Here is a 19,395-nt window from a genome sequence, read left to right as displayed (position 1 = left end):
GCCATATATCCCAGTCTAAACAGAAAACAATCTGACCTGGAGGTATGTGACAGCTAAGTAATGTATTACAAAGAAATATATTCCATCAACATTATGAATTTTGCAGTTTATTTTAATTCTAAACAGAAGTACTGTGGCAATAACAGCAATGGCTTTGGTCTCAATTGCTTACACAGCAATCCAGAAGGACATAGAGTTCCACCTTGTTCTCAAGTTATTGTCTATCTTATCATCTTATAACCACATATACGATAAAATACCTTTACTAGTGTCATAACAATATGAGATGGACATCTGTTATCTAGAACCAAAAAAGAATCAGAGATCTTCTTTAGTCCTCCTATATCAAACCAGTTTGATTTTCAGAGTTGTGGTGTTTTGACTGTAATCAATTTGCAGAAGAAAACTTCATAAAACCAAAATACAGTAGTAACACTTGTACAACAGATGAAACAATACAGCAGTACAAAATTATATTGAAACTGCAAAAAGTATATCCTTCTTGGGTGGTTTGTTTTGGGGTTTAAATATCATGCAGAAATTACAAAATATTATTTTCTTTAACTGATTTCATAGGATTACCTGTAAGAATTGTTATAAAGTTAATATTTTGTAATTGTTTCACCTGAATATAAAGCTATAAAACATCATTGCCACTGCAGGCTTACCTGTTTTGTCTGCAAATATAAATGAGTGTCTGGAGATAAAAAAAATCTCCAACCTGTTGCCAATATTGGAAACCTACACAACAATAGAAGCCATTGGCTATATTAGAGATTCCTGGAATAACACCTGTCATATTATGACTGAAAGCTGATAGGGATCTAATGTCATTGAAATGAACAGCAAGATCCCCCTTTGACCTGGGCAGCAGTTGTAGTGATTCCTCTGTTGCAAATTTGGCATTTCTTAACAGCGGTCAGATTCTAAATTTTGTTAAAATACATGGCTTACAACTACTAACTTCCAGTAAAGCATTAATTCAAATATTCATGGGGCCCAAAATCACTCACTAAAAAATATGTCCTACAAAGCACATTCTATCAGCATATTTGTGCATTTATATTTTTTAATTTTAAAAAAAGGTTTATTTGCCCTCATTGTAAAGGTTATTCCCCCAAGACACCAGCTGGAAAGCGGTAGAGTAATATATGAAACACTGAATTCTTCTCACCTATCTGAGGTGATCAAAAAGTAGTTACTGTGCCTGTGGTATAAGGAAGAGTGTTTTAATGTCTATGAAATTTCTCACTGGCATATTGTTTGAAGGATGTTGCTGAAATGGATCCTCCTCATCTGAAGTCTGAAACTCATCATTTGATGGGACAGGCCTGAATACAAAACACTTTGATGAAATTTATATTCATATTTTGAAGGCCCATATCCATATTCTAAAGAGTTTGAAGCCATGTCTTTTTCTTCAGAAACAACTCTTTCCTTTTCTTGCTCTTCCAGCAAATACCATCATAGCCTATAGATTCAGACTCTAAGAGATATGGAAGGAAGGAATTTTTTTGTTTTAAACATCACTGTGCAATACTCATAGATTAAATCATGGAAAAAACATTCCAGAAGAAGATTACAATCTGATGCAGATGGGAAAAGCAGCACAGCCAGGCAGGGTGAGGAATGTTATCAGAAACGCCTATTTGTGTCTCATGGTCCAGAGTACAAAAGTAGAAACATGTTTCCTTTAAACACACAGAAATCAGAATTCTTTCTGAGATACGATAATGCTGGAAGACTCCACCAAACAAGGAGATGATGTTTTTGAGCAAATCAAGGCCAGATTTTCCAAGCAGAGTGTCCAGTCCTGAATGCCTGAGAGGTTAAACACAAAACCTTTGGGAAGAGATATGAGAGCAGAGACGTAAGGACTTACACAGGTAGGGGACTGGACTAAAACATAGCACTCAGAATTTGGTAACAGAGTGGATACAGGGGTAATGAAGACAGACATACGATATGAAGGCAACAACTAAGAGGAGGTAGGAGAGACTAGGAATGTGGGGAAAATGAGAGGAACATAAAGTGCTTTGTTTTGCCCCGCTGAATTTCATGGAGTCACAGGGCATGCAGTGTGATTTACTAACAGGCGGATGAAGGCACTCGAATCTCAAAACGTCTCTCCCAATTTGTTATGAAGTAATAGCTAGCAGTAAACAATGAACAGTGCTCACATGTTTCTAATTAAATGTATGGATGACACTCTTTAATCTAGCTATACATATTCTACTCAATATAAAGCTTCGATAGACATTGACCTGTAATATACAAGCACTGAAAAGGGATGTATGGACTGAGAACTCTATAGGCAAGCATAACCCATAAATGCCATCTGTAGAAGACATTGTTTTAAAACTGTGTCAGCCTGATGGTATGATGGGTTTATATGTTCAAAATAGTGAAATATTGCAATATTTCATCTTTCTCTTACGTGTTTCCTTCAACTCCTTCCCAACAACATGGGCTAATCAGAGACGGATCTTGAGCTGGCACATATTGGCATAAATTCATAAATTCATTGACCTCAAGCCAGTGGCTGAAGATGGTTTTTCACCTGTGTACAGCCTCCCACCATACTTACCACTTGCTGAAGAGCAGGGAGGGGGCATCCCCTTGTCACACAACAACGGTTTTTATTTCTCCTCTAATTAAGTCCTTATAGGCATGTTAATATGCAGGTAGCACTGATTATTAGAAAAAGCACTTTTGATGCTGTTACACATAATATTCCCTATGACATTGGCAAATGTCTCTCTCTACTCCCCCTTCCTGCTGCGAAAGGGTAAGAATTAAGCACAGTGCACTACCTTGGCTATAAAATGAGCCCAAACTAGCAGTAGGTCGGACTGGAAGCCAGAAATACCTAGTTCCTTGTTCCCATCCACACAGCAGACCACGTTGCCACCTCAGGGAAAAGAAAATGTCTATCTTAATGCATTACGTAAAGGCTGAATCTAGTCCATTACATCAGTGAAAACATTTAGGGAAAAACAGTACTGATTTGCCACGCTAAGCAACATCTTTGTGCAAAATTCGCAGTTGCTAGCACTTCCCTCGGCTTTCAGCACCCAGTTCCATGAGCATTCTTCTTTTCTGCAGATAGCTATTGATAGGTCGTGGCCAATTGTTTGGATTGCAGAAGTACATTTTAGCGGCAGGATTTAGGTTGGAGTCTGTTTCAGGGCGGGGAGGGGAGCATGCCTAGAACTAATAACAGAGGTTGGCCCTGGGAATAAACAAACTTCAGAGAGTACAAACCCTACCAGATTTTGACTCAGTGTATTAGATAAAATTTTGAGTTCATACTAGACCTACCTTCTCCACCCACAAGCTAGAAGACAACTGAAATAATTTTAATAGCGCTGGAAGCATGACATGGCCTGCTGAGTGCATGCAAGCTGAGAAGGCAGATTTTGTTGCAGGTTGAACAACCTGGAATCGGCTTCCTCTCGCCATCAGAGCACTGAGCAGCAAGGCCTGAACAGGACAGAGTTTAAACAGCTTCTCATTAGGGTCCTGAGCTCAGCTGAGAGTCTGGGCGAGGACTCACTACTCTTCACTACTTTTATTTCTATTTTTATTTTTCAAAATAGAAATCTAATTGAAATAGCTCTGGTTCTTATGATGATCAAAGCTAAGGAGAAGGACACACCCCTTTTGAAAAGTGCTCTGCACATTTCTTCACTGGTCAACTAACACCACCTGAGAAGTGTGGACCTGCTAGCTAAGGCCTACAGGAGAAGAGCAGAGTCCTCAAAGAACCTGCAGAGCAGGGGAAACCTGGGAGGGAGGGAGGGACTGCTCTGCTGCCCCCTGCTAAAGAGCACAGCAGATGAATGAAAAGCATCAGTGGACAGACTGAAACCAGCTCAGTCCATATTCACTGCTTTTAGCATGTCAGTGGGCTTTTTACTTTGGAAAAAAAAAAAACAACAAACCAAACCACCAAAACACAGGTATTGCATAAGATGAAGGAAATGACATCATTGTAGCAATGTATAAAATTCAAGGTAGACTAACCATCTCAAATTTGCGTGAGATAAATGAACACCAAACACAAATTAGGGCAATACATGACAGCATGGGGATACAGAAGTCAGACCAAAGAGGTGGGACAGGAGAGTTTCTATTTTCTAGGAGGTCTTTGTGGCCTTTTTGTTGAAGAAAATCTCAACAGCAAGCCGCAGTGTGGGTGAGGCAGGAGTGGTTGGAAAGAGTGGGCTGTGGGCAGCTCACACAATGGGGTTTGAACAGGTGTGGATGAGGCGTTGCTACCCAGGATAGAGGCAAAAGGGGCTCTGGGGTCCCACAGTCACTACCGGTGTGTAAGGAGATGTTACAGGAGATGAGAAATATCTGCTCAAGAGGTCATCAGAGATGAGGATGTCAAATGATTATTGGTACATTCTGGGAAGGGAGCGTTTGGTTATTCTCTAATGTTGTGTTACCTTGCTGCTGTCCTTTCCTCCCGTTAAGTACTGTTTTGTGAATCATTTGACTTGTTATTCATGAGTGAAGAAGTACAGTTCATTGGGCAAAGTTTAATATTTGTGGCTTTCATGTGAGGAGCCAAACCGGTGCTCATTAGTGACCCCTAGAACCTGACTGAACCCAGCCCTTGTGGCTGCCAATGCCAAATCCACCTGCTCCCAGCATTTCCCAGCATCAGTCCCAGCAATACAAGTACTCAAAAAAAAAGAGACAGCTCTATTATTAACACCCAGAAACAAATTTCTTCCTCAGAAGACAACCTCTGTGAATGCCAAAGAGATGGCACAGGTTTCCTTGGTGCTCTCAGCTTTGCTTGTTCCAGTATGTGTTACACTAGTATGCTGCGTACTTGACGTTGTTTATCCTCTTACACAACTGTTCAAGATCTATGAGCACGTTCCGGTCATGTATCCATAGTACAGCTATAAAAACTCCTTGTTAATCTCAGTCATCACTTGAAAACATTAACTAAAGATAAATCTAGAATACAATCTCAATTAAGTCAAATCCTGTGTATAGCAAAAACAATTATTTTATGGCACACGGCATTTACATTTCTCTTTCATGTGATATTACAGTAGTTTATACATTCACCATGGTGAACAAATTTTTCTAGTATCCTCAATAGTAAAACAAGCATTTCTGATTAGATGACGTCAGCTACCTACAGCTCTCATACCCTAAATATAAAGGAATACAGAGTGATCCCACAACAGCTGAGTAGGATTTTAATTGCAAGTTTGGTATATTTGTCTGGATTCCTTTCTTGTGTAAATCCAGTAAATTCAGGGACATGCTTCTATATGATGATATGTTTCTGTTTAGGATGCTGTAAAATTCCTCCAGCACTTTTGCTCTGGAGAACCTTAAAAATCACGAAAGGCTATGATATTGTGATGAATAGATAAACACCTTTAAAGTGTACATCATTATGAGTATTGCCTCTTAACAACCATATCTTTATGACAGAAGTAAATTTTATTCAGTAAATTCAGTAAATATTCATTCTTACCACAAGACTGCTGTCCAGAGAAAGTCTTTTCCCAAATTCCCTTTTCTGTAGCTGTCTCTTTCTCTCCATAGCTGAGGTTATTTGTTTTCCTTTTGATCAACTAGAAATGTCAGGCTGTTTCCAGAATCACTGCAAAAAAAATTAAACACACATTTCAATACCCTGCTTAACAGTTTCTGTCTTTCATCATTAACTTTGTAATAACCCAGCAGCTAACGACTTTGTGTCTATAGTAGGCTGTGTTCCAGGAACAAATTTTCCGTGCCAAACAAGCTAAACTCTCCAGATAGAAATATTACCAATATATTTGGGTCACCTCTTAAAGAAAAAAAAAAATCTGCTACTATTGTCTTTATCAGTACACCCCATGTTTTCACAGTCTCTGTTGAAGTGGGCTGGGAGCTGGATCTGCAAAGCCAATGAAGTACCTGGGGCTGGGGAGGGGCGGCGGGGAGGGAAGCAGTTCATTTCACATTAATTGCACTCCTCAGTAAGCCCTGCTTGTTTGCACATCTGTGCTGCTACTATGCTGTGCAAATTTTGGACCTAATCCTCAAGAGTTCTAAAAGCTTTCAACTCACATTACCCTTAATGAGAGACAACTGCCCTCAGCACTTTCATTATGTTTTTAACGTCAAAGATTCTGCTGTGATAATCAGACAGTCCCACTGCCTGTACAGAATAGCCAGGGAACTTCACCCAGCAAAGCTCTCACAGAGGGTTTGTAGGGTTTGGTTATTCCTGGCTGATGCTTTCTACTAAAACCAAGGCACAGCTTACAAGTAACAACTACCAAATCTCTTTTCCTAAATGTTCCTGATGATATACATGTTTGAAAGTTTTAGCTTGTTATTTTAAGGTAATATTTAACGTGTGTGATTCAGGAACATGGGCAAAGCTAATGAATTTATTCAGGATTTACAGAAAGTAGTAGAATAACAACAGAAATAAGACTCTAGCCTAAATTAAGGCAGGCAGATACGCTATAAATACAGAACAAAATACAGGAATTTTCTCCTGCATTTCATAGTGACTGTGTTTACTGTATCAGAGGGCAATATCCTGTAACTCTTAAGCTGAGCTAATTCCCATTAAGGACAAAGAGCTTTCACTACAAGAATTTGTCCATATTTTTTAGTCAAAATTTGATGTGAAAGCCTACTTAAAAACATAATTCTAGCATGGTTGAGATATTCATACAGTGCCACTTAATGCTAAAGCTAGAGAAATTCATTGCATTTGACTGAAAAACAAGAGTGAGCAAAAGACAAATCTGTCTGTTTATGATCTTTTTTACTAATTGCGAACAGCACCTTCAGTCACAAACAGCCAGGTGATGCGTGAATACCACTGGGCTGGGCTGTAGGGTACCGCAGCTGGCATTCCCAAGAGAAGTCTTGCATGTGCCCTCCAGAGGTATTTGCATGCCTATGGATAGACTTGACTTCTCCTGCATCACCACGATCCTATCTGTCACTGTGGTGATATCAAGCAGATAAAGCCACTGCAACTCTTTCCCCAAGTTGTCCCCGAATGCTCTGCCTCGAGGGCACACAGGAGCCTGACCGTGGGCCAAGCACAGGCTGCCTGCAAGAAGAGCAGGACGCCCCAGGCACTGCCTCCGAAGCCAGCTGGAGTTCAGAGGGCTCCCAGAGGCATGCAAACTGGGATCAGCAGGTACAATGTGGGCATCACAACTGGGACTGCTCTTTTTCCCATGGGGAAACTGTAATTGGTCCAGCTACCAAGCCATCCAGTGGTAAATTCAGCTTTCTATTAAACAGCACCTGGTGTCTCCCACACTTGCTTTATACTTCTGGTTTACACTAATGCAAGACCAGAATTCAGGCCATTTTCTCCAAAATGGATAAAAATTAGCCTCTACACACATTCATCTGCAGAACACATGAAATGACAACACGTACACACGGTGGTAGGAAAATCTCAGTTATTGCACTGTGATCGTTTCAGTCTTGTGGGTATTTTCCAGGTTTACCTGTAAGCCCTTGCTTCCTTTTTTGCAGTACCAATCCTAAAGCTACACACACTGTTTAATTCAGCTAATAAGGAATCTCAGTGGTGTGCTATCACATAATTACCATTGTTTCCTGATTAGCTATCATGTCTCAAAAGAAATACCACACTAGATTTGAACAAACACAGAGGCAATGTATTACACTGTTCTTGTGATTATGCCAGAAATCACAAAAGAAAGATCTTACGTAATCTTTATATCATTCTTCTACGCATTCATCATGCCTGGAGAGCATGACTTCCACCGAGGGAGTCTGTTGATCAGTGAGCACAGAACCACTCAGGAGCGTGCTAGTGAGAGCTACAGTTGGAGCCAATTATCCCCACAGAAGTTCAAGTATTTAAGATGAATAAGTGTCTGCAGTTTCTGTCTGCAGGTATTTGGTGGAACCACCCCAAATTCTAGTTTAGAAGTAAAAGGAGACAGGATTATTATTAATTATTCCTACAGCTTATATGCTATGCTGCCTTGGGCACTTCAAGGAGTGCATTTACTGTAGCCCTACCTAGCACAGCACGCGGACCTACTCATGTACTGGTGAAGCAGCCTCAGACCTGCAGACTCCACTCCTTCCCACACACACACATCATGGAAGCTCAAATCTCTGGGCATGTTACCATTAGCAGGCTGTCACAGATCTCTCCTGAAGAGTTAACAACCTAAGGCTGAACCCACTTAGAGTTTTGAATCAAAGGTAATTATCAGACAAGATAATACAATACATCGCCTGTACCAACATATGCTGGTGCCTCAAAGTACCCAACTCAGGAGGCCTTTAAAGAAAATCGATCATCAGAGTGAAGTACTTAACAAAAACAGAACAAGTTTCCATCCTAGAACAGTCATTTTTGTGCATCATACTGCTTGTCACAGAGAAAAAAATGACCCTCCCAGGTAAATCTCTCTTCCTCTGAGACTAACCAAAAGACACAACAATTCAAAATGGAGCTAACGCATCTGCTGGTAAGCTCAGCAGAGGAGAATAGCTGTCCAGATGCAACAGTCTTGAAATGTAAAAGCACTGAGAATCAGTTTGCCCAATCATCAGAAATACTATTTTTGTGTTACCAAGAGAACCAACTGTAGAAATTTATCCGCCTTCCCTGACCAATTTGCTTGTCAATATCTTTACAGCAGAGACCCCAGTGATCAGCATTCAGCCCTTGACTGTCCCATTTAGCTCAGCTGAACTGTAAACTATTGCAAAGTCGCTTCTGATTTATGGTGTCTTTGCTCATACTGCACTCCCATACGTATGTTGCCAAATCTTTTGGGGTACATCTTAGAGTTCTTTGTGCTGCAGGAAATTTTTCCGCTGTAGGACTCTTCTCTAAGGGACTATAGAATTCATCTATGCTGAGCATATTGGGGAAGGCACTGAAGTTAGAGGCACTTGGCGATTAATCCTCTATCCTCAAGAAGCATATGAGGATCAGTCTAAGAGAATGTAGGTCCCAGGTGTTTGCCTACTGTCTTCTCAGTTTTGCATTCAGGGAAGAAGGTTTTGTACGGGCACAGAAAAAACTCTCGAGGGAAGACCTAAGTGGGGTCTTGCTTCACTATGGTATACCCTCACTGTTCATAATGCCAGCAAGCCAGAGGCATCAGCTTGATTACATATCCTAACGCACCATATTTTTAGTACTCAATACAAGAATGTTCATTACTTCAGGAGATGGCTCTAAAACTCTGCCCTGGAGAAATGCTGTGATTAACATAGAAAAGCACTCTCTAAAATCTATGCAAGAAATTTCTTGGATTATACTACCTTCTTCATTTCTAGTAGTAACAAAGGATGATTGATGTATATTGCTTTAGCTGATGAAAACATATAACATTATATTCCTTAGATAAGCATCCAAGATATTTTCACACACTTTGAAACTGCAGTTACATTTCAACAGAGCTATGCCAACATATGCCAGCTGGGAACCAGCACACAGTATATCTCTTTGGTAACCGGAAATGGACTGTATTTATTTTTCTGTCTCTTACAAATTAGTACAAATGTAGCAGTTATGACACATGACAAAAATGACAGCTCTGCAAACTAGTGTCCATTCATGCAAATTCAGGATAGATACAATGCAGCCTCCCTACCCTCTGCTTTGCACACCTCAGTGCTGCCAGAAGGCAAAGCACCCGTAGGGCAGCAAGGAATTCCCTCCGCTTGTCTTTCTGAGGTGTTAACGAGAGGACAGCTTTGGTGATGTGGACATCAAACTGTTGGGTAATGGAATGAGGCCAAAGTTATACAGTCATCACCTTTAAGCACGTTTTTCTACTCTGATAGTCCTGCTTGTTCGACAGCCATACTTTAAGACTGAGAGGGAATAACTAGAACTAGTATTATCCCTCGGCAATGAGATGAGAAGGAAAATAATATCACTAGCATAGGTCAGGAAGCAGCTATGAGAAAGTAAAGATTGTCATCAATGCAAATGTTAGTTAGAATGAACATGTGACCTAAAGGTGAAAGATTTTCCATCTCATTACCAATCTCTGGAGTGATTCAGTTTCCTGAGAACCTAATTAAATTGAATTGAATCTGTCATTGTCCGGCTGTGTTTCTTTTGCCAACTCTGCTGCTAACACTAGTGTGCATATGCTTGCTTTTGCTGTGGTATTTGTAGGAAAAAGAGTAGAAATAAGTACAGTACTTTTTGTCTGGGCCTTCTCACAACTGGAAGAGAAGAAGATTCCGGAATTATGGACTTGATATATATTCAACAGATCAAAGATTCTGTGGTTGAAAGGAAGATAAATCACGTTTATCTTCCCAGGCCAGTCAAAAATGCTAAGTTTGTACTAAGTTTTTTGAGTATTTCCCTTGTTTTTTTAAAATGGTAGAGTGTTCAAACCACCAGAGCAGTAACAGCAGAAAACGCCACCTTCACAAAAGATGAGAAAATTCTGCCTAGTGATTAAAAGTGAGCCATGAAAATGGTTTCATTACCACACCCCTATCTCTCCCTGCCATGGTATTTAGCCTGGTCATGACTTTAAGTGATGAAGTGGAAAAATAATTCCAAAATTCTCTTTTGAGCTGATGTTTCAAACTTCAACATTTGGGAAATAGAAAACTACAGCGACATCTGCATTGATGCAACCTGAAACTTAGCTAAATGTTTTTTGTTTCACCCACATAGCAATGCTGGAGGCAGGGCCTGCCTGCCTAATGCCCAATACTCCCAGGTATTTGCTTAGACTGGTCAGCAGTTTGTTAGCGCTAATATATGCATTGTACATTCACACCCACTGGATTAGGTTGCTATTTAGATAGATAAGCAAGCTGCATTTTTGCAGAGAGGGAAGGAGAATGTGCCATGTGCCAGCATTAATGAGTTAATTAAATTAGAAAAATTCCAATGCAGGAACCTAAAATGCTTAGATAAGTAGAATACTATGGGAATTGCAAGGCAGTAAACATAGCACTGCTATACCATTCTGCCTACATATCTAGATATTCTGACTGGGTTTGGAAAATTAGATTAAAATAACATATGTCAAGTCGGTCAGAAAATATCTAGATAGAGACTCTTTCCTAGTCCTCTTTTTTTTTTTTTCTGTGCCATAATTCATTTTGATATACTCCGAATTTCTTACAATCTCTAAAACTGATCCAAAGGATATTGGAAGCGTACAGGCAGCGCACAGAGCCAGGCGTGCCCTGCAAGTTATTTTGTGATCCAAACCACTCCTTAATCCAGTAGTCCCCTAATTCTGGTTGAAAACTGTCCAGTGGTCATCCACAAGGCCATGATAAAGTAGCCTCAAGGAAGTGTGTGAAGGGCCAGAGCTAGACAAGGAACCTTCTCGTCTTTGTTGTGATTTTAATTATATATGTTGACACTGACACATGGCAGTCCACAAAGAAACTGAAGGTTGACTAATTTGAAAGCCAAATGCTGTGAATCTCTCCTGCCCTTACCCCATCCCTTGAAAGGGAATCAGTAGAACACAGAGGGTGGTCTCATGCAATTTTGGCTGGTGATCACTCACCAGCAAAGAACAGGCTCTTAGTACAATGTTCTAGAAACACAGCATTTAAAATAAAGTGTCTCAGCTACTAAATTCCACTCTGTTTCAATCACAGTTTTCAAAATACATTTATGCTTTCTTCATGCAAGATAATCTTCCATTTATTCAGCAAACTAAACAACCAGTAAAGCTTTCTATAGAGCATTGCTTCTAGGATTTAAACAAGTTAAGATTAAGGGCTAAAATCTAGCAAACCTATCAGCGTGCTCAAAATAATACCAGGAATTTCAATAAATCAGAAAATAAAGAATATGGCATTAAAGATGTTATTACTATGACAGCTGTCAAGATGAATTGCATGAGAAGCATTTAAAAGATTTATATCTCAGAATATCACCAGGTTAATTAAATGGATGCATGCATTCATTTAAGAGGATAAGGTGGGTTGCAGTAACATAAAATGAGAGGGCACAAGATTACGTTCTTTCAGCATTAACATGAATGGGTTGAACCGATATCATTTCCGTATTCTGTAATAAGCATGATTCATCCATTGCCATTTTCAGCTCTCATCTTCTTTCTGGGGGAAAAAAAAAAAAAAAAAGACTACGAACATTTATAGACTAGCATAATCAAAGCTTTAACCTTTTCAGCATTTTCTGTTTGGATTGGCTGTCCATTTTTATCATGGGGTTCCAGAGCCATGCTGCAGGGAGGAGAAGAATCGCCAGTAAATTACACCAAAGAATGCTGGAAAGGTCAAAGCATTACCCTCCCCTGTTTGCTTTTATGGGACATATGAAGCATTCATATCAGGCAATAAAATTATTGAGACAAAAATGATGAAAGATAAGCAGACAGAAAGCATGAATCTGTTGTCAGGATAGCAACTGATCAGCATAGAAGAAAAGGATGTATTACAGTGTTATCATCAACAAAAAATAGATTATGACAATGGTGTTTGTGTATCCTTAGTTTCTGCCTGAAATCAAATCCTTCTGAATGTTGTAAGGCCTGCAGCCAAGAAAAGGATATCCAAGCAAAACTAGGACTATTCAGGCTCAAGAAAACATTAGATCCAAAGCTCCCATTTCCTGGGAGAGTTTCTAACCACTCATTATTATATATTATTTATTACTGTATACTATAATAAACTGTATGATATAGGTTATTATATGGTAAAGATGGATTCCCTTAACCACTGAGCCTCCCTCTAGCAAAGGTTTGCAATCGAGGCTGTTAATCTGCAAAGGCATGATCTGAACACAGCTACAGCATCACCTGCCTCTGGGGGCTTCAACACACATTTGCCTCCCTTGAGAACCACAGCTGAGCTTAGGTCAGAAACAGGCAGTTTCAGGCACCTGGAGAAGCTGAACTCCAGGACCTGAGGAAATTTCGTTCGAGGAACTGCTACAATTCACACACCTAAAGGGTTATGTGGACATTTTGAGTTCAAAAATAAATGCCCCATTCACGTCCCAATAATGATGACTCTGGCATTTTCTGGCTTAAGGCTCCTAAATATGAAATGCTAGATGCAACTGTCATCTAGTACATCATTATTAGAGCTAGTTGTTTCTCATGGTAAAATGGCTGGCTGGCACAGAGAGCTAAATGGGAATCTCATTAGGTTTCAAAAACTGAATTACAAATCTTCATCAGAGGAAAAAACATCCGGTTTAGGAGACCAAGAAGGATAATGTACCAAATTCGTACATGTTCATCTGATATGTTGCAACGTTCAGAAAAATGCATGCAATTAAATCAACATCTGAATTGATCTGACAAACAACTAACTGGAGGGAAGAATTCAAAATATACAGTCAAGTTTCCTACACATTGCTCAGTTTGATTTGTGTTTCCTTCTCATTTTTCTTTCATTGGTGTAAATCAAGGGACTATTCAAGTCCAAATCTACATGTAAGACCTGTATTGGGGTCTCTGCTGGAAGCGGTGGTAGATTACCAACTCAATTTTTGAAACTAGAACCTTATGAAATGTGCCTAAACATCCCTTCTTTGAGACAGATGCATTTCAGTTAGCATCCCTTTTGCCTGCCCATCTGTCCTAATCACAGTCCAGAGGGACCAATAAAAGTCTTTGGTTCTTTGTGCACGCTCCACCCCTTCCACCTGCACTGCTAAAAGGGGTGATGGCTGTAACAGGCGCAGGATGGCTCCGTGATCCGAACACAAGCCCATCAGACTCCAGAGACGGAATATACTTCGGAGCTTTTTGTCACTATCGCCTCTCATTTCTCCTTCGCTCATTTTGCAGTTTGTACACAATATTTTGCTACAAACACTTTCTAACAGCACATTTTGGTGAAGGAAAGCAGTTTTGTGGGATGAAGTGTCGCAAATGAATGCTACTCGGTTTGGTCCTCCCCGGCAGCGGAGATGAAAGGAATTAAAGATCATTTATTTACTGATGTATACCAGCTCATGGACATGAGGAGTTATTAAAATCATCTTAACTTAGTGATAGTGTGCAGACATCTGGTTTTACTCCACAGAGCACTGGGTAACACTTCAAAATGTTCATGTGGCTCAAAGGAAAACTCTGAATATAAAATGAGTATTGTAAAAAATTTTTGTCAGTTACCAGGAACATCTTCAGCACCCAGCTCTGTGCATCCTCCTTAGATAACCAAAGTCATTTGCATCAGAGGGAATATTTCAATGTCTAGACTGCAGAATTTGTTTCTAATGAATCTGGGGCTTTGGGGGTTGTAACATGGTGTCTGACATTTCACCTTGCTGTACAGGCACTCCCAGTGGACCAGGGCCTATCCTTACATTACAGGCAATAACTTTATAATGAAGTTATTAGTTCAATAACAGCCCAGAAAAGAAGCTGAATCAACTCGTAATCCCTTTCTGTCATATGAAAAAATAAGGGAGGATATGGTACAGTGAAATATATGTCCATGATCCAGGAAGAAGGTAACTGAGAAAGGGCTCAACTCACCTACTGCATAACTTGAAAATAGCCTCTCCACCCCACCATGACTAAAGACCACCCTGGGGAAGAACAAGAGGGGAAAGACAACGCTGATCTCTTCCCGTGCCAGTCAAAGTAGCACTGAGCCCCTGGTCTGAAAGAATGGATTGTAGCAGAGGCACAAAGCAAGAACATGCAGCCTCATGAGGCTGAGCAGCTCCAGGTGCTTCCCACACAGGACACTGTGCATATTTTTATGAGAAAAATTCTTCATATATTACTCATTTTGCTGTGCCAGTAACTTCACTGAGTCCTGTAAATGCGTACAGTTAGGCCATCTATAACTACAGCTGCAGTTTCTTGGACTCTGCAGTCACCTCTGTTCACTGCTACAGATAAGACACATAAAAGATGTGGCACTGGAGCTGAATTTGGAGGTGACAGAACTAACTTAGGTCCTGTAATTGTGGGCAGTAAAAGCCTTCAGCTGGCTCCCCAGCTGTTCAGCCTTTGCAGAAGTTAGAAGTCTACTCTCATTTCAGCTCACCTAACATCATCCAAGGATTTGACCCAAAGGAATTCAGCTCCAGCGTTCCCAAACACACTGCAGCGGCTTCTCTCCTTCATGCTCATGCTCACAACAGAAAGGCGACAGGGTACAACTCAGCTCTACCACCTCCAGTTTTGTCATGGGATGTATTCCCTATACATCAATGAGCATACATAAAAGAAAAACTCCAGAGAGACTTCCCCAGCCAATTCAAATTCACTTTATTCTTACACAACAGAGCATGTAGGACTTTGGGATATCAAGACCACAAAATTAAAAGGAATACACATTGATTAAACTCCATCTTCAGCTTATGGCCAAGAAAACTATTATGAAAAAGTTTAAAAGTGAAAGATATTCTGTCCTCATCCATATTTCCTTAGACAGTGACAGAACACTGAACAGTCCCGGCATACCGAAGCCCTTCACCTCTTTTTTTCTCTGCAATTCTAGAGTAATCTCGTCTCAAATGCCAAATTCAGTTCTGGGCCAAAAGGATATAGACAAACTTGATGGAATTCAGACAATAGCAGCAAAGACAATTAAAGTATTGACTTGGTGGGAAACGATTAACAAGTCCCTTCATAGCAATTTCAAACAATGACAAAGAGACTAAAATGGGAAGGAATGACCATCTACACAAGTCTGAGGGATGTATACTAACACTAGAGACAGTGAGGAATTGATTAGGTTATTGACAATAGGCTGAAAAGAAATAAAGAGGGGGAAATGATGCTGAATATCTGAAGAAATTACCTAAAGTGAAATCCAATACAGATTGATTCCTACCGAATCAAAGGAACACTTGTCATAAAAAAAATAAGGCAGGACAAAGTACAATAAAATACACTCAAAGTGAGGATGCTGCCAGGAATGAGTTGTCTGAAGACCTTGATGGGGAAGAAAAGAGCCCTCTCTCCCTTTCGTCTCAGAGTCTCTCTTTATACCTTGCAGTGGTTGATCCACATTAGAGGCAATTAGAGTGATAGGCTTTTGCTTTGGGGAAAAAAAAAGAAGAGCGACTCCATCCTTCCCCTCATGCAATCAGTTGCTGGCAGTGCTTGCTCCAGTTTCTCAGTGCGAAGATTGGCTGTCACACACTGATTTCTAATTTTTCCATCTGCCAGAAACTTAATAAAATGTAAATTAAAAAACATTTATGATTTTCCTACTTAAAAGGTTCATAACTCTCCTATGTTTTATGTCATCTACCAGTCTTTAACTTGTCTGCACTCAGCTCCACCAAGTGAAATGGGAGAGAACATACAGCCTGCCATCACAGGAAATAATCTGACACATTGGGATTATGGATACAAGTACTACCCAGAAAATGTTAGAAAGAAAGGAGGCATACTATTAAAAGTCTCTAGTCTGTTTATCTCTCAAGCATCTGTCCATTTAGAATGCAAAATAAAAATCATTAAACTACCAAAAGTGGCACAAAAGAAAAAAGAAAAGAAAAAAAACTACTGACATTTCAGAAGTTCGTCATTCACTAAAATCTGAAAGATATTTCTGCTTGCAGTACCAACAGTTTGGTTGGCACAGGATTATTCTTCCACTTTTTTTCTGCCACTTTTTCTTATAGAATTCATGTTAATGCCTCAAATGGGATTTTTTTTCCCCTAGATTATTTCTTGGAAGTAATGCCATGCACGTTTAGATAAAGCTTTTAACATTATAGTTTATGCACCTCCAGTCTTGGGATAACTAAAGTTATTCAATATTACTGCTTGTCTTGAATTTCAGCTAAAAAAAAAAAAGTAGTATTTTTAGTGGGGAAGGGGAAAGCGTTAATACACTTGCATGTTCTAAAGGATGCACTTTGAATTTTAAAGTGCATTTTAAGACTAAATATAACCTTTTTAAGTATTTTGTTCTGCATAAGGTTTATTGGGGGGGGGGGGGCATAAGCAAGGAAGAAAGCAAGTGTACTTGGTTCTTTTCAGGCAAGCTCTAAGTTTGCCCATATTTTAAGTTGGATCCCTGCTCTTGAGTGGGTGGTTTAAGTTGATTCACTAACTTCCACTGTCTCAGTTCCTCTGCTATACTGTGAAGATAATAATATATAGTATATATAAGTGCCATTTACAGAATAATTCCTCTTTGTCAGAGACTGTAACAGTAAAACTTTCTATTAGCACTGCTGCTCTGTGTCATTACTCTTCTCTGTCTACCACATGTGTACATCACTACACACCCAAACAGGGGAATGAGTCTTTCTCTAAATTCTGCACAACGCAGCAGAAGACACTCAGTTCTCATTCACCTCTTGGCTATTCTGACAAAATAAATCTGATTGTAGAAATGCAGCTAGGACAGAATTAAACCCAACAAAGAGGCAGAGAAGAGTCTGCCACCAACCAACAGAAAGCAGCTATGCAGGCAACGAGCCAGATATCCTCGACTCCCTCCACAGATTTAAATCCAGCTCCCCTGCAGGGCAAACCAGGAAGCATAAAAGCAGCATTTTTATTTTTATTTTTAATTAGAACAGGTCCCTTTTTTTCTGTAATAGTTGGGGGTCTTAAGCAGAATGCTGCAGCCTTTAGAATGTTGCAGCCTTTAGTGCTGTTCACCTTTGGTTTTCCCTGTTGGCTCACACTGATGTTACCTGGAGCTATCGGAGAGAAGAGAAACTCTGAACGGGACTCCAGGAAGGGGAAGAGGAAAGAAAGGCGAAAGCCAGGTGGGGTCTTCATGGGACTTCTTCCCAAGGTGGTCTCCTAAACCCACAAGAAGGAGTCATATCCTTCCTGTCTTCTTGGGTGAGGATTCTTTGAGTTAAATCTTAAACTTTGCTTTGCCTCATGCTGGGTGAGTCATGCCATCTTAGCTGAGTATGATAGGAGCTAAGGGGATCTAGCCTCCTCCTGCTGCTGGTTAAGTTAGATACCTGAGGGGTGGAGGGATCTCAAATATGCTCCCAGGAGTTATAAGCTCTTGAACTATGCACCCAAGCTCAGAATCCCCCTGTAACACACAGGATGCAAACCTGGAGTTCAGGCAGAGAGAAATAAGTAAAAGAAGTAAAACATAACTTGTTTCTACAACAGGCAATAGCCAGCGGGTGAAAGTGAGACTTTAGTGCTTTACAAAGGAGAAAGAAAGATTACCTCCCTGCCAAGAGCAAGGAAAACATTGCCTAGGGTTTGTGCTATACGCCTCCTCTGCGTTGTCATGTTGCCCATGGCTGTGTACCTTATGAACCATTCCTTTCTCAGGGCTGTGCTGAAAACTATCATCCAGTCAATAAATTCTTATCAATGTCTGTTTAAAGCTTTTTCTGGTGACAGGAGATTTTTGTGGTAATCGAGAAGAAAAGCAATTCACTTGATTAAAGATTGGTAAATATAAGTGACAGAAATAGTTTCCTATGAACATCGTGATGTATTCCCAATCAATAACACCATGACAGAATTGCAGCTTAAGGGAAGGAAGTTATTAGTTTTAGGAAAGGCACATAATTAAATACAAGACAAGTCTACAGATTCTCAAGCAGAGAGACAAGGAGAATGGCCAGCCTGAGACTTTGTAGATTGTGCTACTGTTGTCTCTTCTTTTCAGTTCATTTGGTGCTGTCTTTCATTTACTTGTGCAACCTTAAAACAAAAATGAAGATTTTAGTCTCAAATGTTAGGGCTAACAGCCAGTGACATAACAGAAAGCATTTATTAAAATGTTAAACCAGGTTTAAAACTTTCCTTCAGTAGCAGCTACTAGTAGATGTTAAAAAATCCTTAATGATTTAGCTGAACTTTTAGTAATTTCTAAATGTTTCTCTTGTGTAACTGCAAAGAACACCTAGGCCTTTTACCACCAGCATAATACGGGGATTGGATAGATCTGATTATTTGTAATTGGGTTTTTAGCCTTTCAGCTCTGGATCAGTGTTTCAAACTCTGACCAGGTTGGTATTGAATAAAAGTCATTTCCATCGGCTGGCTGTTCAGTGACCTCTATGAAATATTACAAGTTGGTAGTGGACAGGTGTCTATATAATTAAAATATACTTCGCAAGCACAGTTGGCACCCTGGAATTTTCTTATTATGAATCCATAATTTGCTACCCCCAGCTCATAAATGGAAAGTATTCAGGAGCACTGAGATGTCATTGAAAAACAAGGAGGATACAGTGTTCTTTGTTAATCCCACAAACAAAGTACCTCTGTTTCTAGAGCAGTTTTGAATCCCCGGACAAATGCTTTTGTGCACTGCAAAGATTATTATTCAGGCTATTAAAACTCATGAATTAGAAGTAAAAGATCAACTTTAAAAACTGATAAAAACCTAGAGCCCTGTAGGTTATATTGCAAAATCTCACAGCCAGCACTATGTATGGTGTTCACTGTAAAGAGAATATATTTCCATACA

At 39.8% G+C, this 19,395-nt stretch overlaps 1 protein-coding gene across 2 annotated transcripts in view; it reads right to left on the bottom strand.

The window, feature by feature from the left end:
- NCKAP5 (NCK associated protein 5) overlaps window positions 1-19,395 on the bottom strand; it is a 516,605-nt gene that overhangs the window by 370,736 nt on the left and 126,474 nt on the right. For both annotated transcript variants that reach the window (XM_054830045.1, XM_054830046.1), the window contains one exon: window positions 5,510-5,638. In XM_054830045.1, coding sequence (XP_054686020.1) covers window positions 5,510-5,578 — 69 coding nt within the window. In that variant the 5' untranslated portion in view covers window positions 5,579-5,638. The remainder of the gene's footprint in view (window positions 1-5,509; window positions 5,639-19,395) is intronic.

This window comes from Grus americana, chromosome 6 (assembly GCF_028858705.1).
Source record: "Grus americana isolate bGruAme1 chromosome 6, bGruAme1.mat, whole genome shotgun sequence".
Lineage (NCBI taxonomy): Eukaryota > Metazoa > Chordata > Aves > Gruiformes > Gruidae > Grus > Grus americana.
Note: the sequence above shows the minus strand (reverse complement) of the source record. Positions and strands in the feature narration are given on the sequence as shown.